The following is a 26,755-nucleotide window of genomic DNA, read 5'->3' on the forward strand; positions in this document are numbered from 1 at the left end:
CAAACAAAATTGGTATTGATTGCCAGAGCAAAAACGGGGTTCCCTATAGAAAGGAATCATTTTACCATTAGATTTCTGGGGTTAGGGTTTACGTTTCTTTCTCCACTACAGAAGTACAGAGAGAGAGAGAGAGAGAGACGATCAGGAAGTAAAAGAGTCCGTGAACGAGCCGAAGAATCCAAGATCTTAGAAGGTATTCTCATAATTCCTTCTTCTTCTTCTGTTCTCTTCACTTTCAGTAGCAGAAGATACTGGATAATATGTATAGAAGAGAGTACTTGATTTGCTGATACTAAAGACATAATTGATGATTTTTGGACTTGGAAGTTTCATATCGGTTTTGGTATAGGTGTCCTTTAAATTCATGAAAAAAATGTTAGGTTTAAGATAGGAATTAGATTAATTTTTTCTTGAAAAGTTTTAAACTATGATACTCTAGAAAGTTAGGTCATGAATTAGTTTAATGTTCTTGATTACACAAAATTTATATGATTCTGGTTTTTCATAGACATAATTTGGCTTGATCCTTCTAACTGTTGTATAACTCTGAATTGCTAATTGGTTTGATTATCGCCATTTTTAACAAGTATACTGACTTGCCCTTGTGTTGATTATTTGTAGGTATCGATCGGTACTAGTGAGGTTGGAAATATAGTTACTGGCTCAGTGATCAGTGCTGCTTAAAGAACATGGTAATCATTCATTCATTCGTTCTGTATGACGATTCACTAGTTTGTGATACTGCATCTTAGTGATACATAGGATTAGTTCAAGTTAGTTATCGAAAATTTTATCTACCAAAACAATGTGCAAAGTGCAAACGCCTTTTTTATTAGATTCCAGAACCTTTACCGTTAAAGAGTTTCTTGTTATTCTTTGTCAATAATCCCTAGGACAAAAAAATAAGTGGAAAAGACAGAAATTGAGAAGATAAAGAATTTACTTTTTGTTAGATGGAACCATTGCTTCCACAGGTCATGACACTGGTCAAGTCTGGGGTTGTAGCTTTAGTTGTTTTAAGCGGTCTCTTAAGAAAATCTCCTTATACCAGAAGCAAAAAATGTTTAGCTAAAATACGAGATAATGCATCTCCCTCCTAAATAAGAGAAACACTCGTTCGTAGCTACGAACTAGTTCGGCATTAAAGACCATTTCCAACATAGAACACCTTTAAAACCTATCGTAGATTGCTAGTATGGAGTACAAATGTGTTGTTAATATCCTAGGTGGATGCTAACAACACAGTCCTGGCTCGACTAAATATAAATAACCGCAAGGTGTTTACCAACCATGTCTATGTCTTCTTTGCACATAAACTCGGGTGAGTGATTTGACTCGGACTCGGGGCTAGTCTGGGCCGAGTTCCCGAGTCTAGGGTTTTCTCGAGTGATTCAGCTGACTCAGCCGTGTGACTCGAATACTCGGGTGTGAATCGGAATTTTAAGAGTACAAACAAGTCAATGACATAGTCGTTCTTCTACTTACCAACTCGTAGACAAAGTTGATGAAAATTGTTATAACTGTGAACTACATGTGGGACAAAGTGGAGTCAACATAGAATAAATTGATGATGGTGTCGATGGTGATGAAAATATGCTGACATTCAGTACCATGAATTTCTGCTTACACTGTTTTCTGTCTTTGTTGTTTCAGTCAGGCCGTAAAGAAACTGTATTAGATCTCGCGAAGTTTGTTGACAAGGGTGTGCAAGTAAAACTAACAGGTGGAAGACAAGGTGAGTCGTTATGTTTTAAAACTCAAATTTTCCTGGAAACAAAAGCAACTAAAACACAGCATGTTGCTTCTGTGAAATTACTTCTCATCAGTCTTTATTTTTGTGATAGAACATTTTCTTATCTATTGGTTATAAGAAAACGAAACTGTTGAACAAAATATTGAATCTATTACTCAACTAAGCAGTTGATTGCCATTTCGATTCCTCTTTGGATCAAGTCGCACCGAAACAAGTGAAATTGAACTTCGATTATGGCTAAAAGTAAAACTTCAGTTTATGATAAAAAAAAAAAGTTCAGAATAACTGAACAAGTGGTCTGACTTTGGCCTATGGTCTCCATATTGAATATCTTTTCAACCTTCACTAGAGTCACTACAGCTCGCCGGCTTCTTCCACACATAGGATAAACACTTCTCATCCTCTAGTCTCATTTATCACATTTTATTCCATAGACATCCTGTAAGGCAATATTAGCTTAGGTTTCTGACAGTACGTAATAAATTAGATATTGTATTCTGACTGTGTTGGTTAACTTTACAGTTACCGGAACTCTGAAAGGATATGATCAGTTGCTTAACCTTGTACTTGATGAAGCTATTGAGTTTATAAGAGGTATGGCATCAAAACTTACAAATAGAACGGTGTTGATTATCTCCAATCTATGTTCTTTTTTATGCAAAAAGTTTGAGCTATGCTGTTCTTTTTTCTTCTTGCAAAATATCATCACATTTCAACATCGTCGTTGGCTTCTCAACTTTGAAGCTGAGAAAACAACTTGTTTACACTTAATTTTTCCAAATAGATTTTTTTGTCAACAATATAATTGACAAAACAATTATGTATTTGGCCAACCAAATATATTTTTGACAAAATTTGCAAAGTTTAAAGTGTTCCGAACTTCATAAAACGAGCTCTAGTGAACATTTTCACTTGACCAAAATCGCATTTTTCTGTTCAGCACAACCTACTTTTGATGTTCGTTGAGTCTTTTTGCTAATTATCTTCAAATATTATCTACTAATGATTAGTGTCATTGTATTTCAGATCAAGATGATCCATTGAAGACTACAGATCAGACAAGGCGTCTTGGCTTAATAGTATGAACCTATCTGATATCATCTTGTTTAGCTTCTTTCATCCTTTCTTCTTTCTTTTGAATGGTCACCATTGGATGTTCTATTTAATACCTATAGTTTCTTCTCTGACTGCAATTAGTAATCTGCTGCTTTATCATTGAGAACATATTGAATTACCACTTGTCTGGATCCTGCAGTTTTGTGGTAGCATTATTGTCTCAGTAGGTGTAAACCCGTGTCTGTAGCACCGACAATTCCTTCGAGCACATTAGGTGTGTATACATATATCTCATATCAAGGTAGTTGATATAAAGATCTAGATAATTGATGTGGGATCATTAGAGGCCTTATTGCATAAATCTTTCCCTTTTGTCAAGAAACAAAAAGATGCCGTCCTGTTGTGTTAGATAGATTATTATTTTTCGTGCCAGTAAAACAAAAAAGCTGATGATTGTCAATAATTATATAAGTTTAGCTTCTGACTAACCCGTGGCTGCCTCTTCACAGGTTTGTAGGGGGACTGCTGTGATGCTTGTTTCCCCAACCGATGGTACTGACGAGATCGCTAACCCATTTCTCCAGCCAGATGGGGCTTAGTAAATACTCTTGTATGATCATTAGATTTGGTGAAGTACTAGGTGCTGTAATGAAGTAGATTAATGGGGTATCTTCTTCTGATTCTTGAAAGTGAATTTGGTTTATGTTATGAAATGTGTATTGATGATTTATAACTAAAACTAATCGATGGACGAATGAATGGACATGTTTTTTGTCATATTCAAGAATGATATATATTTGGAGTTTCTTGATTTATCATTGATATCATATAGAAGGTATTATATGATAAAAAAAAATCCATGTTCATGCCCAAAAGAGAGAAACATTTAGGTTTAATACGAATTAATTAAATTTTGAGATTTAATAATTTTAACTTTTGTTTGTTTAAATTTTGAGATTTAATACGAATTAATTACCTTTGGATGAACAAAAGAAACAACACGATCATTTGCACTTGAAGGATTAAAAGAATTATTTTTAATTATAGTCCCATGGCTTCAATAATTATTTTGTAAGTAGGAAAGTGGACAGAGACTGTATTACTATTCCTATTTAACACCGATTCAGACTAGTGATCCACTGATCCGTCTGGATTGATCCAAACCGATCCAATAGGATAGTCGGGCCATCTTCCGGTAACCCTAGTGAAGATGAAGGGTTGAGAAACTGATCCGTCTTAGGTCTCACCCTTGCCTAATTTTCAAAAGTTTGGCCAACAAAAAAGTAAATGTCTGTTGAAGGCGCGGCCAGTTCCATATTTTAAAATGATTAAAAAGGTATCCTCAAAACCCTAAATTTAAAAGATCTTTAAAATAAAGAAAGATTAGTGGGTTGGAAGTAATAATAGTGCCATGTGATCTGTCTACTTATTTAGACCCTTTGTGCTTATTAAATTAGACCTCTCATTCTTTCACAATTTAGTTTCACCTCCTTTGACCTAATATTATCAAAAGGTAACCCCTCAAAATAAGCAAAAACAAAAGTCTCTACAATTCATTCTCCACCATATTGTGCTTATTGCTTTTTTAATTGTTTAAGTACTTTTTCTTTTTTTTAATTAATGTAGTATGATATTAAGTCTCTAGTTCGTGTGCTCAGACACGAGCGAGGATTGGTAGAGATGTTAGCTTGAGCCCGCCCAATAAAACTTGGTGGTCCAGACAGGTTCTATCCCAAACTGGACAATGGGACCTATGGTCAGATATCGACTCAGGTGCTTGTGGCCATGATCGGACTAGTGAAAGAGTGCAATGGTGCCAGATAAATACGAATGAGAGGAAGTTACCCTAAATGATAACTCCTCAAAATTTATTTCGGAAAAAGATGCGTTCCGACAAAGAGTTAGGTTTGGAGGAAAAACTCATGTATTATATGGCCATGCATATACTAAGCTAATATTAGGTGCGAATGAATTTTCGAAACAAAAAAAAAAATGGGAAATTTGGTCAAAACATCTGATTCAAAAAATTGAGAATAGGTAGTTTGTGCAATCAAATTCAAAGGCAATCTTTAAAATTGCTAGTATTTAATTTTCCCAACTTCCATAGAACTACTAGGGGGTCGCACTCACATTCATTTCACTAATTTAAAATTTTGGAGGAGAGCGGTCTTTTTGAGATTTTCACTTTCAAATTTTCATTTTCAAAATTTTTTCAAATTTTAGAGAATCTTCTTCAAACCTATTTCTCTCCCACCAAAACCCCAAAAATTCCTCTTCTCATTTTCTCATTCTCACTGGAAATCTGAAATTCACCTAGTTTTCCACTTCCCCTTTTCCACTTTCTTATCAAGTATGGCAGAACCAAGAGACAGGTTAGTCAGAGATGAAAACCCATTAACACCGATGATGTTAGGTCGAAGATTTAGTGATGGAATCTGGCAAGATTTCAGTTTAGAAAGGAGTTCTCACTCATCATCTTCAACGTTCAGTGTGGGTAGTGGGCGTAATCTGTTCCGGTCATCGATTCAATCTGTACAAAGATCTACTATTATGTCATCTTCTTTAGGTATTCCGATGAGAAGAGGTACTTTATATAGTACTCCACAAATCAGTAGGAGTGGAAGTGGACGTAGGGAGAATTCAATGTTTTCCGGTAGCAGTCGTCGGCGTAACGGTAGTAGCACCAGCGGCCGGGGAGGGCGGAGAAACAATACCCCATTGCCGGAATGGTATCCGAGAACCCCACTTCGAGACATCTCTTCAGTAGTTTCTGTATGTGATCTCTCTCTCTCTCTCTCTCTCTCTGTTTAATTCATATTCATAGCTAAAATGGGGGGTTTTTAAAATGAAAAAAATGAAGTTTTTTAGTTCATTTCCATCAAACCCTGATAAGATGGCTCGAAAAACAAGCCAAATTCGCCCAATCCATCAATAGAGCCAAACTCCAATGGAAATCCGGCAGCCCACATCAGATTTCAGACGGATTTGGCCGGAGTTTTGTTGGCCATCCGAACATTATTCTTTTCATATTAGCTTTCCTTTATTATACTCCATAGGAAATCAGCTGTGCACTTTTGCATCTTGACTTGAAATCATTGGATAAAACATGATCATTAACAAAACATGATTTCCTGTCTACTTTTTTGTGACTCATGGGAATCAAAAGCAAGAATAGTGTGAGTATTGAGAAGTATATTCGTCACGAATCTGGCCTTGGATTATGATGAATCTGCATTTGTTTGTGTTTTTCACTTGACTTTTACCTTTCTTTCTTATGATTTAAATTTTGTTACCCTTTAGGCCATTGAAAGGAGAAGAAACCGATTGAGAGAGGCTAAACGTCACCGTCTTCCCGACCCTTCGCCACCAGAATCTAGTGCTTCCGTCGATCCTAATGTATCCTCTCTGACTACCCCGAATTTGAAGGCTTCAATCAAGTCTTCCTCATCAGAAGTCCCACTAAAGATTTTCCTTGGCACTAATGCTACTGATGGATCTGATTTCTTGACTCCACAAAAGAAGCTGCTGAATTCAATAGATGAAGTTGAGAGGATAGTACTGGATGAACTTCGGAGGATAAAGAGAACACCTTCGGCTAGGAGAGCTGAGAGAGAAAAGAAAGTACGCATATTAATGGCTATGCGTTGAATATCATCTACTAGTCTCGTTTTCAATTGGCAAAGAAACAGATGAAAAACGAACAAAAGAAACATAGTTTCCCGAAGATCAGAGAAACTGTATATCATCCACTGATGATTTGTTTAGGTTAGTTTGTAACTTGTTATTCATGTTCGATGAATCTGCAGAAGGTCTTGGTGTAAGATAAGTAAGCAATTTTGTTTGTTAATGTCTTCTGCTGAAGATCTTGGTGTAGTAGGATTAGTAGGCAACTTTTTTCTGTAACCCATGTATAGTGGAAGAACTCATAATAACTCAATGTATCATTTCTTCTCTAATGGAATAACAAAGGAAGGTTTTCAAGTTTGACTGGTCTGACTTGGGTTGATTTTGGATCAATTTGATTCAGACATTTAAATTCAAGAGAATAAAAAACACCACCTAAGATACAAATTAGTTGAATTTTAGCAATCATAGGACTGATTCAGTTACTTAAAATGTGAGGTTGGTAGCGAGTGTCTCCGGGCGATGAATATCAGGAGAGTATTTGGAATTTCAGAGAAGAAAAGTAAACTGAAATACTACTATGCACTAAGCATTTCAAAATTTATATAGACGCATTCCAGAAACAGTACAGAGATTGAACAACAGATACATACTGACAGAAGAATAATTCTCCCCTCTTGTTATACACGAAAGCACAACATTATACAAAATACTTCTCTTCCAAGTAGAACCCATTTCTCTGATAAAGAGGTTCGGCAACTTTCTCCTCTGGTTGTAGTCATGTCGGTTTGGCAACTTTCTCCGATAGCTCTAACTCCCTGACTCAAATGCAGTCACAGTAGCCACCGCAAAGAATAGATTGACACTAAAACAGCCATCCAAAATCTCAGCATTTGGAGCTCTAAACTTAGCAGCTCATGAGCAAGTAAGAATGAATTTGGGATCCTGAACCTTACCCAAGTTAAATTATGATGAATGATATCTTTCTGCATCTTTCATAAGATTATAGAGTCTCTACCATCAAGTTTGATTTAGAAGAAAGTGGCCATAGTGGTGATAGTGCAACAACCATTCCGATGATGATCAGTGTTGGTGATACGAGCTCTGCAGATGTTACTTCATCTACCAGATCCTTCAACTCTGCAAAAACCTGCATCCACACCAACAATACTTTAACTTGTTAACAGAAACTATATAAATGTAAGCTCAAAAAATGTTTGAGCAGCACTTTTCAGTGGTTTATATCTGCTTCATGTCTTTATGATGAGTCACATCAGTTTGTTTCACTCCCACTCTTTTACGGTTCCCATATCTGATTTTCCTAGGGTTTTATTTATATAAATGGAGTCAAAAGCCAGCGAAAGTAGTAGGTTCAAGTATCTGGAGTAGCAGTTAGTAGGACTACTCCTTGGGCTTTTAATTTCTTACTGCGACCATAAACCTTATGTTAATCCTACTGCCACACTGATTTCTAATAGGTTTTCGAAGATTATTTTCTCATGTAGTTGTCGAGGAAGCTGTATATTTTTCTCACAGTTGTTAGGAAGCTGGGGAAAAACCAACTGCCACGGCAACTTCATGATTCGAAACTGAAGTCCCGAAATTTGGAGTACAGGATTGTTTGAAAAGAGTTGGTCCTATGACTATCGTCAACATTTAGGGTATGGAAATCTGAAAAGTGTGTGAAGAGATAAAACTTGCTATGTATAATAGCATACAACATTGAGAAAGGCGATAATGATTTGATCTCACCCACCATCCGTTGTTGAGCAGTAGTCCCGCGTTCCACTGCAACAGCCGGGGTATCAGGTGGTAACCCGTGATGCATTAATTTCAGAGAAAGAGACGGAAGAGTTGACAATCCCATGTAAACAACCAAGGTTGAATCAGGGTCCGCTGCATTTTCCGCTACAAATAGAGGATCACTTCCTCCTTTCCTTGAATGCCCAGTCAAAAATCGAACACTATTTGCAACACCACGGTGAGTCAATGGTATTCCAAGCTCTGCTGCTATTCCTGAAGCAGCAGTTATTCCTGTACAATCGTGAAAACAAAATGATCACTCTTTTTGCTCCCACAAATTCTTATTTTCTTTTAGCCGGAGAACAAAAAACCTGGATGATCAAAACTGTATCATTAGTTTAAGTATACCTGGTATGACTTTAACTTGAATCCCTTTTTGTTGCAGAAAATCCATCTCTTCTCCACCCCTCCCAAATACCTATTAATCAACCGAAGCAATTTCAGGATATTAGCCTATGGTCGGAAACCAATTCTTAGAAAAGAGTAATATTTCATTAACTCTATTATCACTCGTATCATCTACTGCAAGCTCTCATTTACTAGTAAATATGCACGATAAACAGGAATAACAAAACAAAGCCATCGTTACATTAATTATCTGCTAAACCACAAAAGGTTTTGTGTATGCTGCTGATTTGTGGGTGAAATGGGTCTCGGAAAGTGCTTCGACAGATTGTGATATTTGAATGCCCAAATCGAAACGATTTCAAAATGATGAAAATTTCATAATGAGTTGGGGGTTTCTTAAATTTGTCAAATGGAAGTAGCAATATAGATGATATTAGACTAGTAGAAATTACTAACCAGTGGGTCTCCTCCTTTAAGCCTGACAACTGTAGCACCAGCTTCAGCAAAGCTCAGGAGCAATTCATGAATCTCCTCCTACAAGAACAATCAATCAATCTCATTTAGAAGATAACCCTTTTTTCCAATCCAATCCAAGACTAGTAAAATTGAAACCCCACAAACAAATAATAACTCTTCAAGTTTAGAAACCCAAATTGCAGAAATAGGTACTCCTAAAATCTGAAAACTCCCACTGTGAAATGACATAAATTTCTCAATCACAGACAACCCAATGTGCAGAAAACCCAACTGAGAATATGAGAATAAGAAACAATCATGAATTGGAAAAGAAATTTGGTAACTTTTGGATATGAAATTGTACCTGAGTTCGACTATGGTATCCAGCAGTTTTTCCAACATAAAGAAGCCTAGCATCATCTCTAACTAAATTCAAAACATCATTAGAAACCAATCTATCATATAAAAGAAGATCAGCACTCTCAATAGCTCTCAAAGCTTTCAATGTCAAAAGATCAGGATCCCCAGGACCAGTTCCAACTAAGAAAACATTACCAGGTCCTCTATTAGAAGAAGACCCATCTTCAATTTCCCTCTTCTCTTTCAAAACCTGAAGCAATTTCTTCAATTCAGGTAGTTGTAGAGCTATATCAGTCTCTCTAATTGAAGTTGGTTCAATTGGGAGAGAACAAGTAATAGTATTAAGAGATGATGATGATGGGTCGTCGTTAGATGAGTATAACCAATTATCTCTTTGGTATCTTTCAAATGAGTGTTTCTCTGTGAAAGGAGATGAGGTTGAAGAGGTGTAGGATAAGGAACAAGAAGAGGGTTGTAGAGAAAGAAAACGGGGTTTTCCAAAAGTGGGTGTTGTTGGATTAGAAGAAATTGGTAGAATTGAGGGAAATCGATTAGAGACAGCCATTAGAGAGTAGTAGGGGAGAAGAAGTCAAGAATGTGAAATATCTAGAGAGAGAAAGAGAGGATATTTAAGAGAGAGAAAAAGAGATGGGTAATGGGTATGAATGATGTTTAGAGAGGATGAAAAGGCAGATTAGCTATTTGAGTAGTGAGAGAGACAGATTCGATTTTGAGGGTTGAGAGATGTTTTCTGTCATTTTTTTTTTTTGTATTTGAGGAGGGTGGAGAAGAGTCATTTTGTTTTTGCTTGGATAAAGACTGAAATTACGTCTACCTACATAACTAGGGCTGACTACTATTTCTTAACCTGGGAGTCAGATAGCTATCTGAAAATGAAGTAGTCAAAACAAATTTTGTTTCTCTCGAACTCCACCGTTTTTCTTAGCCTCACTCAGGCTATGGTCTTTGGTGTGAAGAGGTATAAACCTCTATAGATGTTCGTCTCGGATGAAGCCGAGATAGAGAGGTGAACTCGCTGAAGCCGAGTGAGGTGGTGATGTGAGCTCGGATTGAAGCCGAGAAGGAAAGAGGGAGATTGAGATCGAGTGATAAGAGATGTAAACATAAAGTAAATAACACCATATTTTACGTGGTTCGGTCGGAGGATCACGACCTACATCAACGGAGAAAGTCATTAATGGCTACATTATATTATCTCCACAATCGTGGGATTGATTGGTTACAAACTCGAAGACTCAATGCAACTCAATTCAATGTAAAATACATAGAGGTCACTTCTATTTATAGAGTGATTCGGGTATCTTATTTTCCTAGGACTCTATCTAGGATAAGTATAAATAATATCTTCATATATCTTGGACGGTTGATACGGATATCTACGGATCTCGATTCATCTCGATCTTTGTACTCTAACATTTGGTAGACTATCATCGTCGGAGTTTCGAAAATTATCGTTTTCTTTCTCTTCTCCTCCCACCACTGCCTCCGATCACCATCATCATCTCTTTCTCTTTTGGCAAAAAAGATGACTTCTTCGATGGAAATCGTATTCTGGCTTGGAATCCCCAAGTCGGAACACGATCTGGATGGGGTAAACCTTAAAACAAAATCGGTATTCCAGTGCTCCGACGATTCTTTAAAAAAATTGTTATCATTTTCTTCCTCCTCTCCTACTACTACTACCTCAGATCATTATTTTATTCTCTCTATCTCTTCCGGCGAAGGAGACGTCCCTTTAAATCTCCAACCAGATCGATGCTTCAAAGGAAGCTCTCTTTTTTTGTCGGAAGAGAAAAAAAAAAGAAAAAGGAGGAGAGATACAAAGAGGAGAGGTAAATGGTGGTGATGTTGGTGGGAGGAGGAAAAAAATGATTTGATTTTTCGAAGTGTTGTCTATGATCGAAATTTGTCAACCATCCTTGCCAGTGTGAAGAGAAGTGGTGGTGGATTGAAGAAACAAAAAGAGGATTACATGCCCACATTTTGAAAGCCCCAAAAAGTTTTTCCTTTCCCGACTGGGAATAGTTTCAAGCTAACTGCAAATAAATATTTTGTGAGTTACATATAAATGTGCCATATAAGAAATGGTAAATACATTATGTTTTGTTATTAAAATATGTATTTATAACTACTAAAGAAATAAGCTTATAAAAGTAGTTAGGGTAGACTTTAGTGCAAAATATTTTCAATTTTGTTTGTCCCAGGCAGGAACAGAAAGTTGTAGTAGACCCATGGTGTGTTATGTGCCTTGTGACATTAAGAAAACATAGAGACCTTGTACATACCAAAAGTTTCATGAAATTTGAAGTCAAGCATCATCTTGATGGAATTTGCTTATAAGTGTCCTAAAGTTTTACACTTGTAAATGTTAAAACCCATTGGACTTTTGTTTACATCTTTAATAAAACAAATCAATAAACGATGAATTTCTACCTTCAACCAAGTATTGATCTTATAACCTCTAAATTTTTGGCGTGTGTGCACTATCACTTGAGCAAGACCCACGTGTTCTAGATTTTGTAGAATATGGATTACTTTGATGTAAGCATGTAAAATACTATTTCGGTTGGTGAAGTCATTGCATCAGCCTCCTGGAATCTAGTCTTTCAATGGGTGAAGAAATTACATACTTTTTAACACAATGGATTTGAAAATCCTATCTCAGAATTCAGAATCCATTGCGACTAAAACATCCTTCACCCTAAACACAACTTGTGGTTGTCAAACACATAGAGTTTGCCATGTAAACTTTCTTCATTTTGGTATAGATGAAGGGCAAATAAGTTGAAGACACATTTGAATATAACAATCTAGCTACTGACTCTCAGATCATTAGGTTTCAAAAACTTAGTATTTTTAGGTAACCAGCACAATCCCATCATGTGCTCTAGAGCTAGAGGAGTACATGCAACTCATTCCACTACAAAAAAAAATGAGAGACAGAAAGAGACTCCAAAGGAACATTTCTTGAACTAACCCTCATCATAACTGTATCTTAATGGTAACAACTGGGCCAAGCGAGGCCAGGCCAGGCCCACCCAAAACTCCTCGAGCGTGTTCAACCAAAGTAAACAAGTCATGCTAGACTGGCTTAAGCCACACGTAAATGGCACTTAGATCTCAGTGTTCAACCAAAGTTAAAGGATCTTGCTCCAACATTCATAGGCCAAACAGCAAATATAGTAAAATGTCAAAACCAATTTATTAACTTTGTGATACAGTAAAAGGAGGATGAAGAAGCAGATGAAGGTACCACCAAATCTAAAATACATGTCAAAACCTCTATCTTAAAACAAGACAACTAAAAGCCTGTTGATTTTTCTAGTATAGGTATAAAGATAAGTTAGAAGAAGCAACCATTGGTTAAAATTATGATAATAACTTAAGAGCTACCTGCTGCATATAAAGATATAGTTTAGGGCTTTATGTACAGTGCTTGCCGAACTGTGCAGTAATATGATTTCAAAGGGTCGCCTTTGCAAGTGTTGAAGTCGCCGATAAAGTGATATCACCATAAGGTTCATCTTGCTTAACTTCGACAAGTCCATGGCTCTTCAGCACCTATAACCAAATCAAGTATAAGTATTCACATGTCCATTAAAAACATAGATAATTAGATACCATCAATTTCCAGTTATATGTCCGAGAGCTATTCGACGACATGGTGAACTCGGGGACCTTTTTAGATTTCGGTGACTACAAAACCAAACCCAACCAAAAAACACGGAAAAGAAAGCCAATATATAACAAGAATGATAAGGAAATGAAGTATATGATGTGTGATTACCAATGTTTCAAAGAACATCCGAGCACATTGTTTCCTTGATTTCCCTTCTAAGATCTTGTTCAAACTTAGGTCGGCTGATTGATCCTCCAACATTCCAGGTGCAGGAGATTGCTTCTGTAAGTATTGAGCCACAGCTCTGCGAGATAAAAGATGTGAATCTTAATAAGCGGCAAAAATACTTGAACAAGAAGTACTAATGTAAATGTATTTACCTAGTCCTCACAGACAGGGAACCAACTTCTTCATTTTCACCATTACCTGCTATAGGAACAGATGTAAGTTCGTAAGAGGAATCATGTTTTGTTGTAAAATTGATTTAACCAAGAAGAAATGTTCTATGCAGATAGTATAATCCAATTTGTTTAGCTTACCTGTTGGCGTAGTATCTGCTTCCAGGAAACGAAGATCCTGAATAATGAAAAGAGCATCGTATTAGAATTAGACCATAGAGAAAATAGGAAATATTAGATGACTAGGTGAAGTGAGAAGGCAAAATGGGTTATGAAAGAAATCAGCTCTAGAGGAAGTGCGAAAACTAATGTGATGTCACTAAAAAAAAATACTGACTTCTGCTTCCGGAGATCTTGATTCAGGAATGTCTGAAAAGCCTGTTTCCTGTAAACCAATTTGCTCCTCCGACTGGAATGTTTGTGCTTCCGTCTCAAGGTCAACCTGCTGGGTAAGAGGTGTCTCTTCAAATGTAGGTATTGCTTCAGTTTCGACCACTTCACTCTGAGGCTCAGGTCCTGTTGGAAAGGTAGGAGTCTCTTCTCTTCCAGATGGAGAAGGCACAAAGACATGTCTAGGATAGTTGTCGGCATGGTGTTCCTCGTCTCTGGGAATCTCAATTTCCATATCAGGGTCAGGCATACGTGTAGGAGTTCTTTCATTCACAGGTTCATCCACAGAAGTTTTATGAAATTTTGAAGAAATGAACTCTTTATCAAACATAGCTTGGAGTATTGGAGACAGCCCTGCAACAGAAAAATGCGAGCAGTATTACGCAACTTGCTGTGCCGGAATGATGTAAAATACACGATTCATGCTCCATCCAAGAACCAAATGTACCTGATATTGTTCGTTCATTGAAAACATTATCCTTCTTCGACCTGTTGTTGAACTTCCAACAATCTAAAGCCGAGGTAGGAAGCTTATTTCGCTTGCACCTGAGATTGCTAGTATTATTCAGGCTTGCCCTGATGATTCTGGAAATGAACACACAGCCGTATCACTGAGTAACAACTAATTATAATAGTATAGATACCCACTAAAAACTCATGATAGTGATGATCTAAAATCAAACCGACTTACAAATTAGACAACACAATGGGCTGGTCAAAATATTGTTTTCTCTTCCTTAATTTAGGTCTTCTATTCTCAACCTGTGGAGTTGGTTGAACAGCCATCTCTGTTGAAACACCTCCTTAACAAAGCAGAAAGATAATCACAAAAGACATGAGATAGATTAATAACTAGCACAAATTCTTTGTTAGATCAAGAAGCCTGAAGCATGGGGATAGAAGTTGTCATTTGACATTGAAGGCATCCAAATGAGGAAAAATTTAAATAACTAAAAACAAGATATAGGAAAACAAACGCCGAAAAATTGTTCACAGACAAAGAAGAATGAAGAACAAGAAAGGAAATCACAATGAAAAAGATGAACTTACCCAATGAAGCATTTGAACGAGAATGAGGGAGAGACATTTCTGCTGCAACTGTTGTTGGATTTGAAAGCAACTGAAATTCTGCAGATTGTCCTCCAGAAATCGGCATATCCTGCCCCATCGGGGAAATGTTCTCCCTGTTTATGTTGTGTTCAAGGGGTGATTGTTGGTCACTGACATTGTATTGATCAGTAATTCCTAAAATGTTGTCTGAATTGAAATCATGGACTACATCGCGCATAACTTCAGTTTCTGGAAGGACATTATCATCAGAAAGTCTCTGAGTAGTTTCTGCTGATCGACTACTCTGCCCAGCTTCACGCATGATTTCGGGTTCTGGGAGGACATTATCATCAGAAAGTCTCTGGGTAGTTTCTGCTGATCGACTACTCTGCCCAGCTTCTGAAACGCCCACAACATTCTCTACTTGTACTGAAGAGGTACTGCGAGATAATAATATACTTTTTAGTTGAAATCCTCAAAGCATATATATGACAAAGCTCTTCACTGCGAAAATGAGGCTTACTCCATTTCCATTGGTGTAGGCCCGAATTCGGGAATGCCTTCAGGAGGAAATCTTTCAATATCAATATCCTGTATAAAGGAGAAATTTTACGAAATATGACAAGTTGGCATCAGTCCCAAGGCATTGAAGCATCAGACAAAATTAGAAGAAAAATTCAGAACATAGTCAAACCTCGTTAAGGAAGAAAGCAACATAAGGATCTCCTTCGACTGGGACCTGATCTGTACACATGACGAAGGTTGCATCAACTAATAAGTCCATATATATAGTCTTGAATTATTTGTAACTCATGAAGAAAGAAACTACTGTGAATCTAAAAACAACCAATGAACCAAACCTGTGATTGTAATTTCCTCTTCAGTCCTGAGATTGTTATCCATAATCCTGTTACATGATATGAACATAACATTATAATGTATACTTGGTCCCAGTGTGTCAAGAGCAAAAAGGTCTTACCCTCCCAAAAGTAAATCATCATCTAACTCCATGGAGTCCAAATCAAATGTCAGTGGCAAAGTTATATCCTGAGATTGCGCGCATCGTGCCTCCTCTGGTAGATTTACTTCTTTTGATGAGGCAAAGGTAGCAATTCTAGTTGAAATATCATTACAGTCTTGGTAAAGATAGTCAACCTTCTTTGAATATATTCGAACAACACCCAGCAGAAGGTGCCCTGACAACCGCAGTGCGATAGGTACTTCTGGGAACATAATGCTGTCTAAAAGGCAGAAGAGAATTTTAGAAGAGAAAAGAGATAATTTTAAGATTAGATTTTGGAGAGAACCAATCTTATCAAAATAGTTAGTAATTTGAAAACAAGGACTGAGAAGAGAGATAGGGGAACATAAAGACTGGATTTTGGAGAGAACTACTCTGATCAACACAAGCAATTCTGTGGAAGTAAAATTGCCGTATAAAGAAACCTTCAAGTACCATCTCAACTTATAATTGGAGAGGACAATATGGTAAGTAGTTTTTGACAACGACAAAAATAGTTAGAAACTACAAACAAATGGTATATATAGAATAGACAATTTTCTATTCTATTGACATTCATGCAACATGATACTACACTTAAGAATTATAGGCGTCCTAATACTACGAACCATTAGCTCATGTCGGGCACTTGGACACTAGTAGTAACTTCAATGAGAATAATGTGAGATTTTGTATGCACATTCATGTGTAGATTGCACCACAAATACCATTTCCCATTTAATGTCTTTTGCGTAGCGCAAAGAAGGTCAATCCCACAATATAAAAGATGTGTTTAAGAATAAAGAATCGGGTCTCTACGATAAGAAACAAGCATACAGTTGTATCCTTATTTTTGCCTTCTTTCAGGAGATATACTAAATAAGTCAATAGTTTGTGGTGGTATGTGTTGTCAGATATCGATAGTACGATAAATATATCCGTGCCGCAGACCAATGCCCACATATTATCCGGACTTACTGAACCGAACTCGGCCACCTCCTACATTAAAGAATTACCTCAAATTGTAGTGTTAACTCTTGAAAACTACATCATATTTTTGTAAAAACTTGAACTTGCCAATTGCCATACTTATCAAAAGGTAATTTTAGTTTTGTTGGCTTGGATACTTGGTTTCAACTAGAGACCTAAATCAGTATTGGGTATTGGTTATGATTTTTTGCTTTGAAAACAAATTTTATTTTACCAAGGCAATTCTAGGTCATGGGTTGGTCTAATTAACTACTTGTAATTAGTGAGAAATTTTCAGTTATAGGTCTAGAAACTTCAAACTCACAAAAACTCATAATCAATTAAAATTGAACAAAGATCCCACCTTTAAACAAATTCCAAAAACTAAATTAAAAAAAAAAAAAAAAAAAAAAATTGAAAAAGATTTCTACTAATACGATTACTTAACAACCCTGAATCTAAAAAATAAAATAGCATAAGGAGGAAGAACAAACCAACAGTTTTAGGGATATCAGTGACAGCAACTTGAGATTTCCGGAGCTTATGTTGAAGATGAGCAGCAATCCAAACAGTTCCAAGAGGGCTTTTCCGAGCAAGAAAAGTGTGAGAGTAGAACATTGTTAATCTCTCTCTTTATCTAATCTGTGATTAGATTTTCTATCAATACTACAACAATTATAAGTTTTAGAGAGAGAAAATAAATTAGTGATGATGATGATGATGAGGGTGTTTTAGGTTTTGCAGTTTCGGGCATACCCTATTTCAAATCTAGTACTAGTAGAAGATAAAATTCCAAACGAAATTCTAAAAATAAGAGCGGGAAGGGAAATACACAATCGGCGCCAAAATCATTCGTTTCAAGGAAGGAAATTGTGCCATATTTACCCAGTCAGTCCTAAAACTTCGAGTTAATTCCTATTTAGTCCTCTATTTCAGGTCCATGTGCCAGGGTATGGGTATGTCTACCTTGGACATCAGTTTAGAGAAGTACCTCATAGTGCCTATTTAGTCTGCTGCACTCTCGCCCGCCGTCGCCGGCTAACTCTGGCCGGCGACTTTAAGGGTATGTTTGGTTTATGCGTTTTGGGATTTTCATATTTTTTTCCGGATAATTTTCTTATTTCTTCAAATCAGTGACCTTTAAATGATTTTATTTTTCAACACGTTAATGAATTCTTTTGTTGTGGTCATGTGATTTTATAGAATCACATAACTAGTCATCTCATGAATTTGTCGACAACTATAGTCAACAAATTGTAAATAAAAAGATGAGTAGTAAATAGAAAGTGAAAAGTTATATGACTACGATTATTTAGTCTTCTTTTTTGTCAGGTGAACGTGATATGTATAAAAACTTAATTGTGCATTAAAACAATGAGCAAGTCTACTTTTACATTAGTTTTTTTTTATGAAATTACTTTTACATTAGTTGAGAGAAGTACCTTTATCATTCCCAAAAGTCCATTGGACCGGGAAACTTTGTTTCAATTTTCAATTCATTTTGAATGCTAAAATGTGTATGATTTCAGTCTCTATCTAATAAAATTTTGTTTTGGTGACAAATGGATCAAGTAATCATCAAATCTATTCACTTTGAACGCTAAATTGTGTATGATATCATAAAAGCAAATTGTCGAGATAACAAATATTAATTAAGGCTTGTCTAAATTTTGAACATGTTTAACATGCATTGATCAAAGATAAACGTCAAAAGTGAGAAAAATGAAAAAGATTGAGAAACCAAAATCATAAAAGTAAATAATTAAGATCGATCCAACCTGTTATTTTTTCCTTACAACTTTAAGTTACAACTTTAAGATTCAAACTCTGGTCTCTCGTCACCTGCTATCTCAAAACAAAGACTTAATCTCGAAATTTTTTCCTTTGTCAAGATAATGGCGATCAAAATGTTGAAACTCTTAGCCAGTTAGCCGCTATGTGTTCATGTAGAAGACGGTTTGGGACCAAAAAGCTAGGGAGGCATCTAATTAGAAAACCCTAACCCTGTATAGAGGTTCCAATAGTGTGGTTATGCGCATGTAGCTTACTCGTCTCCAAGTTTATAAACACAAAATAAGCAAAGGAATAAAGTTATACTCTTAGGATCTATAAGATTGAGGTATTAATAGTATTTTCTCGTACCAATATTAACCCGAACAAAATATTGCTCAGCATGGACATGTTTTATTACAAGAAACTAATATTGCAGCAAAATCGTCTACTACCATCAAAACTTGATCTGTATTAAAGTGAAATAAATTCCTAAGTTGATTTAATTTCATATCTGTCAATATCTACATCTAGGTATTTTGTAGTGAATCTTGCATTTATAGGTGCTTTTTATTTACTGGGAAATAATCTCTAGGCCATTTTCGACAACAATTTTATCCATATCTCTGTCATATTTCAAGCAAATTCCATCACTTCAATTTCTTGTTTGAAGGGGTGATTGTTGTCACCTCATTAAGCCTTCTCAAATACGACCCCTCGATACATTCGCACCCACGTGCAGGGGAGATGTGTCTATGGTTGATCAAAACCCATCAAGGTTGGAATCCTGGTGCAGGGGAGCTTAATGCTTGCAAAGCTCTTGGAGCATTGGCAAAATCATGAATTTACGTGGGGCAAAATGGAAGTTAGAAACCAACAAAAACACTTTCGATTTAGAGCTTCATTTAGATCATAGATAATATAGGTCGAACGTTTGATTTTTAGCATTGAGATTTTCAAATTACAGTTGTCATCCAGCATGTTAACAAGTGGTTGAGGAATGTTATAATCTGCGCATTACGAAGTACCCCATTGCAAACCTACCTCCCATTGGCAACCTCAAACAGTGTTTTGCCGGTGGCAGCAGAAACCATCACCAAGTAAAATTGACAAGATAAGAATTTCAACTAAAGTAGTAGCTGTCTAACTATTGCACAAGACATATAATCAAACGTGAACCTTTTTTCCTTTTCAATTTAGTAATACATGAGGAATTCACCACTTCCATAACTTAGAAACACATGGAAGTTTTATTCTTAAATTTTACGACTCACATCATTACTACTGCATGATAGTGGCATCTCGACTGAATACATATAGTCCAATGGTGTTACAGAATCGGGAAAATAACTTTTCAAGAAACAAAAAAAGAAAAGAAAAGATGTGATTTATCCCTCATACGTGACAACGGTAAAAACAAAAAACAACAAAAATATCGGAGAGAAAAGATGGAGAACCATACACCTTAATGTACAATCTTGAAACCTTATTAGTCAGCTTGTAGGCAATAAAGCTGACGGATATTACCTGAAGCTGCAACCACCAACAAAACCAACTCAGAATATGAACATTTTTTACTTGCTAACTTAATACAAATCCTACAAACAAATTTCAAACTATTTTAAGTGTTGGGTATTTGAATGTTGGGTAATCTAGTGATAAATGATAATCGTGAAAACAGGAACGTGATGGTATACGTGGTGGTAACCTAGTGGTCCTACTCCTAGGTTCTCAGATAGGAAATTTATATGCTTTTGTCTAACAAATATGAATGTCGAAGATTGTAAATAAAATATCAGAGAACATCAATCGGCACAGGAAAAAAGATGCAACTTCGTAACAAGCCTTACCGTATAGCCAGTCTTTGAAGAGTACATGGAGAGCACTTGATAACTCTTGTTTCCGGTTCTCTTCAAGAGGAGTATCTCGTAAAGCTTGTTTGATCTCCCCTAGACTCTCATGCTGGAGAAAATAAATACTTTTTTCAATTATATGAGGAAATAATAAGTTTCAGCTACAACATTGAAAATTATTGAAACTACGAAACAAAGACATGCAATCCTTGGCCTTGCTTAATTCAAGGAAAGGAATTCGCCTTTAGAGACAGTTTTGAGGCTTGTAAATGTATGTTCCCTATTTTTCCCTAATTAAATAAAAGTTAGTAAGATTATATGATTTTTATTATTTTGTAGCCCATATAAGTATAAAACAAATGTCACATAATCAAACCTATCTAGGCAAAAAGCAAACTGGGAAGGATTGGACTCGTCCATTACATGGATTACGGGTACTATATTTTAGATACTATTATAGAATTATATATGATTATGAATTGTATAAATTATAAATCATAGATTTCGCCAATTACATCGACAAATGAACAATATATTATCTGATTAGCAATTATAGTTATTTTAAGAACTAGATACTAAGGTTCACGGTGGTCATTCAGGAAGGCGTTAAATGTTTACTGGTTAAAACAACTACAAGGCAAAAATCTGTAGAAATGCACTTAACATTGCGAGAGTTAGTGGATCATGTAACCAACATATGTTAACTACATCATTACCGTGTTAGCAAGTTTCTATAGATCTACTTACATTTTTTTGCTGAGATGCCAGGTAATTGTCAGGCAATGCAAATGGGTTGTGTTTTGTTGAATTCGGTGGTTCATCTCCATACCAGTTAGGAATCTGTAAAATTGCAAGAAAGAAAGTTAGGACTTGGGATCAAAGCAATTAGATGACTCAAAACACTATAACAAATTATGGACCATTTGAAATAAAAGGGAAGCATCTTTCATGGTCCATTTGCCCAAATGTGTTTCAATATTTGACAACTAGAAGTACAACAAATGAGATGGGCCGCAAAAAAATTGTAGAAAAGTAAGAGCATTTGACCCTAAAAGACACCAAAAATAAAATTAGATCCGAGCATACCAAAAAGTTGGTGAATTGATCAGGGTTAAGACATGTAGCAGATTCAGCTTGAACACCAGACACTCCAGCTGGATGAGATAATGAATCGTGTGGATCCACCACGCCTAGAACAAGTGGGTCATTCCACCTATTAATAGCTGGATCAACGCCAACTTGAGCCATGTGTTCCTCCAACTGTGAATAAAATGTGTTGTATGGAGCCACCTGATGCAAGGAATACCATAACTTATTTCAACAATTCTCAGAATGAGAAGATAACTGATGGCCAAAGAATAGCATGATATCCATCCAACTGTAATTCTAATATAAGATTGGCAGCTTGAAGGCGGACTTCGAGGACTGTTAAAGGATTTAACACAAGGATTGTATATGGTTAAATAAACGGAAGATAACAGCAATATTCACCTGCAGTTTATGATTATCCCCGAGAATTAGTGGTCGCTGATTTACCCCTACAAAGAACATACACTCACGACAATTGGCGATGCAGATTCGTTTTGCTGCTGTAATCACTTGTACCCGCTCACAGTGCTCCACTCGTACAGCCTTTACAACACATCAAACCCCCTAATCAGTCAATGTATAGATTTATAGCATATAAACTCAAATAAAGTAATAACTTAAACAATAAATTAATGTAATTAATTTCTCAGATCCACCTGCTCGGTTATATATTTTACTACAATTACTTATCCAGAAATCAATCACATGGAGTACCGGTGATCACTCATAATTTACACATAGCATCGCTCTGAAGGAGAGGAAATGATTAATTAAAGCACGTTTGCCATGAGTGAGCCACAGAGTGTAAGAATCTAAAATTAATGGATCAAAAAGACTGGGGCACCAAGATGGTTATATTACATCTCATGTTATTGGATGTGGCTATTTGATAAACTCATATACATATTATAGTAATTTGAATCGTCAAACACCTAAGTTTCGAGCAGAGGCTCGTCACATTTGTCGAAATATAATTGAAATAACCAACCAGTGATACATTACTCCTATCAGAACAACTGACAACTGTACAACCTACTTGTTTTTTTCCTACACAATTCAAGGAACAAAGCAATACAAAGGGATGTGCAATCAGCTAGTGCCTAGTAGTATCCCCAAAAAAGGATGAATATCACTTTGGAGGAACTGCACTAATAAGGAGGCACTAGACTCAAAACATGTTACAACATGTTAAACCACTTGGTGGTTGCCAAGCCATAACAGCTAAAATAAAAAGTTTTATGGCGGAGTAAGCCAACCGTAGCATCGAGGAGAAATAGGATTAAAAATGCATTTAAAGTGAGTTGAGTTGTATATGCCACTATGCTAGAGTATCAATTACGGATACCAACACAACAAAACGATTTATACGTAGTTAATAAATAACCCTAACAAATTTGGGAACAAAAGAATCAACAGAAGCTACAATGAAGCACCAATGCTGGTCTAATGTTTAAAGTTGTTAACTTGACACTACTACTAAAATCATTTGGATGAGCGCGCCTACCAAAAGAATCAATGTCTGAAGACTAGGAAAGGCAAGCCAGCACCACAACCACAAAATCTAAAAGCTAACCAAAACAAATATAAATGTCGTGATACGTACATTGCCAACTGCTCCAAGAACTATAGTAGCATCAGAACATCCATAAACAGTAGCATATTTTAATGGTGCTAGTATGTAAACCACCGAGTCTTGACAATTTAGAACCTGCAGGAGAAATTGTATCTTGAGATATTAGAAATAACGTAATTTCAGATATTCACCAAGTTAAGGCTGCACATGGAACAATAATTATTCAAAATTCAAATGAAAACAGAGCTTGAGTAGATGGTCAGCAAACTCAATCAAAACTAAGTATCACAGAAGATATCCTTCTTAAGAGAAGCATATTGGTTCTGAACTAGACTAGATATTTTTCTTTTACCACTTCATTCAGCTTGATTGGTCTTGATTAGTTCCATATGAATATGATTTGAATCTTTCTAGACCTGGCTAAGATACTCCAAACTAGGAAGCAACTGAACAATTCAGTTGGTATTTACTCAATTTCCCATTCTGTTCACACAAACAATTTCCATTTAAATGAATGCAAGACTGCCTCTTCAAATCCAAGCATAAAAGTGGCAAAAAACAAAACCTTTAGAAATAAATAAAACACAAGTAAAAATAAGACAAAGAAACCATAACAATCACAATTTTTATCCAGTCGTGTTTCATGTGATTCACATTTAACTTGCACTAGCACATAGTAGCATCAAAAGTTATCATTTTCATCATTTTATTTCCTGAAGCTATAGATTCTTTAACCATGAGGCAAGTATTTACCTCAAAGCTATTGACATAGGAAGAACATAGAATATCACTTCAAATTATATTTTTGAAGTTTATAACATAGGAGACAGGCCTTTTCATCTTTAATGATCTTCTAGGATTGTTAAATAATTAGGTACCATTCTCGAATTAAAATTTCATTTCAATAAAATGTTTGGGACCTTTGGGTATGATGGAAAATCTGGCCCAGTTATCAGCAAACATTTGGATACAGCTGAGGCAAGCATGAATGAACAAGATCATATAGAACAGACTTAAACAGTTATATTCTGGTAAATATCAAACAGGATACGAATAGGCAAATAACTCCAAAGTATTTTTCAACCAGCTCCCAAAATGATTTTGTGTCCTACCCAAGGTAAAAAAAGATTGACGAAACTGAATCAGTTTTATTCTGGTACTACAAACTATAAAGGAAATCTAAAGAGGTTCAAAGTGTTTTGGCAATTTGAACCATGACATTGCTACCAAAATGTTTCATCTTCTTTGGGTGGCAATTTGAACCATAACATTTATGGAGATCTGTGATTGACAAAGTAAAATCCGACAAGAAAAATGCCTGAGTTATAGCTAGAACCAGATAATGAACAATAAACCACCAAATCTGAGAATATGGGTAAGAAAATTCGGTAAATTGGTGTATTTTCTTGACCTTACCTTTATAGATGAACCTTTAAGGTCAGATGCTTGCTTTACAACTGAAGTTTTGGAGATACCCTCCACAAAACTCGCAATCCTGGCCTCACCCAAACTTGTACCAGAATCAGCCATTGCAACATCAGGATCAGCATTGGGCGAGTTACCTTCTTTTGGAGAAACTTTTTGTTCTAAAGCAGCCTCTATACTCTGTAAGACCCAGTCATGAACTTGTCCAGCAGGAACAGGGACCGCAGGCATGTCTGGATCAGAGTTTGCAAAAAATGGAGTAGCCTGGCTCAACGGAATTCTGTCAGACCCCTTTTCCCCAAACTGAATAAGAAATCCAAGGCGCTCAAACCTTTCTGCTGTAAGAATCTGCATTCATGAGCAAGTATTAGCAACTTCTTGTCACTACTAGAGACAAGATAATCTTTTTATATTAACAAAAAATGCTGCAAGAGAGACAATTACTACAGAAAATCCCGATGACATGTGAATGAACGAAGTATATAGCATATTTTGATCCAATGTATGCTTACACAAAACAACAGATGATATCTACAATGTGAATATACAAAATTGAAGAATGGAACACTAAATTAACTTATTTCGTCAGAAAAATTAAGAGTATACTAGTTAACTAGAACAGGTTCTTAGAAATAGGCACGGAGGCAAAGTTAGCGATTAAGATATCCATGACATCGTACGCTTGATTTAGAAATGTTAAATAGTGAAAAACTTCCCACATCATCTTGTTCTTTATTTGAAATAACAATGGTCAATTGTCTTCTCTATTTGCCTCATCACTAAATGTATATTATAATATATTATACAACATATGATATGAGAAACGCGAGATTCATAACTATTAAAGGTACATAACAAGTCTCTCAGATGCATAAATACATTAGAAATAAGTTATTTTAATTTGCATCAAACCTTTGTTTACACAAAAACAACTAATAGAAAAACATTCAATTAATATAAATATCCAAAATTAGTCCACTTGTGAAATCCCTTCATGTACCTGCTCTTGTTTTTGAATTTACCATAACCTTTAAGAGTATCCCTAGTGAATGTATCGGGAATCAAAAGAGGATAAAACTCGGGAACAACTTAACGAAACAAATGAGCAAGTGTGCTAACCAGAGATTCCTCTTCCTCCCCTTCAACAGAATCTGCTAAAAGAGAAAGTATGTTGGCTAGGTGCTTCTGCAAATACGACAACTGATGAGCCTCCTCGTCAGACTGTGACGGCACAAACCGACGGCTGTTGCTACGTACGAGCTACAAATCAATGGACACATAGTTTAAATAAGTGTAACTCAACCAACATATTAGTAGCCCTAAGTTAGAATGCCCAAAACATATAAATCAGGTAAATAGTAGGTAGCCAACTTATTGCTTATCGCCAATGGCAACCTACATTTTAACGATACAAACATCGAACTTCAGTTAAAACAACATAAATCACATCCTTTCAGATAACAAAATTGAGGATAGATCACAACTATGAAAAGATCTCTGTGAAACTAACAGATAGCCATTATAAACAAGCTATCAGGAAGAAAAGTAAGTAAAGATTTGAATTTTACCTGTAATGGTGATAAAGCTGAAAGGCAACCATCAAATGCTGAAGTTGAAGGCCAAACATCAGAAACAGATGCAGAATCTTTGTGAGTTCTAGGCAAAAGCTTCTTATAAGACTGAATATAAAGAAATATAATCAGATCATAAACATCAACACCGATCGAACCGACATCATTAGAAGACTTGTTTTCTAAAATCGGATCGGAATCCGATGGGAGAACAGAAACAATAGTATCAATTACAAGATGAGCGTAATCAATGGAGATATTAAGAACTTCAGAAATTGATACTGCATCGATCCGTACTGAAGAAGATGAAGGAGAAGAAGAAGAAGATTTTTTAAGAAGTTTATCCTTGAGAAGACCTAATGTTACAGTTCCATCGGAGAAGATGAGTTTCGGGATTGGGAGAAGTCCGTATTCAAATGGTTCTCTTCTAATACGAAGCAAGATTTGTTGTTTTAATGATGAAGATTTGGGAGACGGTTCTGCTACTTCATTCATCTCTGATAGAGAGGGAATTAACGAGATCTCTGTTGAATGAGATTTTAGAGGGAGAGATGGAAGAAGAGATTATGCCTAATAAAAACGGGCCCCGGGTAGGGGTGGGAATCTGGCCCGCCGTCGGAGACGCCC

General features: G+C 36.1%; 5 protein-coding genes across 7 annotated transcripts; 2 read left to right on the forward strand and 3 right to left on the reverse strand.

The window, feature by feature from the left end:
- The first annotated feature begins 62 nt into the window (after positions 1 to 62).
- Positions 63 to 3,586, forward strand: EMB2816 (Small nuclear ribonucleoprotein family protein). Its single transcript, XM_086673199.1, has 6 exons — positions 63 to 193; positions 622 to 692; positions 1,654 to 1,735; positions 2,276 to 2,347; positions 2,780 to 2,832; positions 3,319 to 3,586. Exons 2-6 carry the CDS (start codon positions 690 to 692, stop codon positions 3,406 to 3,408), a joined length of 300 nt encoding a protein of 99 aa, XP_086529325.1. The 5' UTR covers positions 63 to 193; positions 622 to 689; the 3' UTR covers positions 3,409 to 3,586.
- Positions 3,587 to 4,923: 1,337 nt separating this feature from the next.
- Positions 4,924 to 6,790, forward strand: LOC147545354 (protein POLYCHOME-like). The gene is made up of 2 exons (XM_086673202.1): positions 4,924 to 5,581; positions 6,110 to 6,790. The coding sequence occupies exons 1-2, from the start codon at positions 5,162 to 5,164 to the stop codon at positions 6,455 to 6,457; spliced, it is 768 nt and encodes a 255-aa protein (XP_086529328.1). The 5' UTR covers positions 4,924 to 5,161; the 3' UTR covers positions 6,458 to 6,790.
- Positions 6,791 to 7,014: 224 nt separating this feature from the next.
- On the reverse strand, positions 7,015 to 11,437 carry UPM1 (urophorphyrin methylase 1). Of its 2 annotated transcripts, XM_086673201.1 has the most exons (6): positions 9,405 to 10,673; positions 9,041 to 9,118; positions 8,585 to 8,654; positions 8,190 to 8,467; positions 7,390 to 7,583; positions 7,015 to 7,298 (listed from the first exon to the last, which is right to left on the reverse strand). In XM_086673201.1, exons 1-5 carry the CDS (start codon positions 9,963 to 9,965, stop codon positions 7,437 to 7,439), a joined length of 1,134 nt encoding a protein of 377 aa, XP_086529327.1. In that variant the 5' UTR covers positions 9,966 to 10,673; the 3' UTR covers positions 7,015 to 7,298; positions 7,390 to 7,436. The 2 variants fall into 2 exon arrangements, with proteins under 2 accessions (XP_086529327.1, XP_086529326.1); XM_086673200.1 differs by having other exon boundaries at positions 7,015 to 7,583; positions 9,405 to 11,437.
- A 1,164-nt stretch (positions 11,438 to 12,601) lies between these two features.
- LOC147545356 (sister chromatid cohesion 1 protein 3-like) lies at positions 12,602 to 17,823 on the reverse strand. 2 transcript variants are annotated; one of them, XM_086632706.1, is made up of 13 exons: positions 17,342 to 17,823; positions 15,858 to 16,119; positions 15,739 to 15,785; positions 15,573 to 15,622; positions 15,402 to 15,469; positions 14,879 to 15,318; positions 14,520 to 14,631; positions 14,277 to 14,413; positions 13,776 to 14,182; positions 13,580 to 13,616; positions 13,421 to 13,466; positions 13,209 to 13,344; positions 12,602 to 12,982 (listed from the first exon to the last, which is right to left on the reverse strand). In XM_086632706.1, exons 1-13 carry the CDS (start codon positions 17,463 to 17,465, stop codon positions 12,884 to 12,886), a joined length of 1,965 nt encoding a protein of 654 aa, XP_086488832.1. In that variant the 5' UTR covers positions 17,466 to 17,823; the 3' UTR covers positions 12,602 to 12,883. The 2 variants fall into 2 exon arrangements, with proteins under 2 accessions (XP_086488832.1, XP_086488831.1); XM_086632705.1 differs by having other exon boundaries at positions 13,421 to 13,469.
- A 1,958-nt stretch (positions 17,824 to 19,781) lies between these two features.
- Positions 19,782 to 26,755, reverse strand: LOC147545357 (uncharacterized). Its single transcript, XM_086635096.1, has 9 exons — positions 26,126 to 26,755; positions 25,677 to 25,817; positions 24,549 to 24,905; positions 23,163 to 23,267; positions 21,962 to 22,102; positions 21,557 to 21,760; positions 21,218 to 21,310; positions 20,468 to 20,579; positions 19,782 to 20,150 (listed from the first exon to the last, which is right to left on the reverse strand). Exons 1-9 carry the CDS (start codon positions 26,621 to 26,623, stop codon positions 20,107 to 20,109), a joined length of 1,695 nt encoding a protein of 564 aa, XP_086491222.1. The 5' UTR covers positions 26,624 to 26,755; the 3' UTR covers positions 19,782 to 20,106.

Source organism: Eschscholzia californica, unplaced genomic scaffold, assembly GCF_041429995.1.
Source record: "Eschscholzia californica isolate CP2 unplaced genomic scaffold, dmEscCali1.0.p SCAF_4, whole genome shotgun sequence".
Classification (NCBI taxonomy): Eukaryota; Viridiplantae; Streptophyta; class Magnoliopsida; order Ranunculales; family Papaveraceae; genus Eschscholzia; species Eschscholzia californica.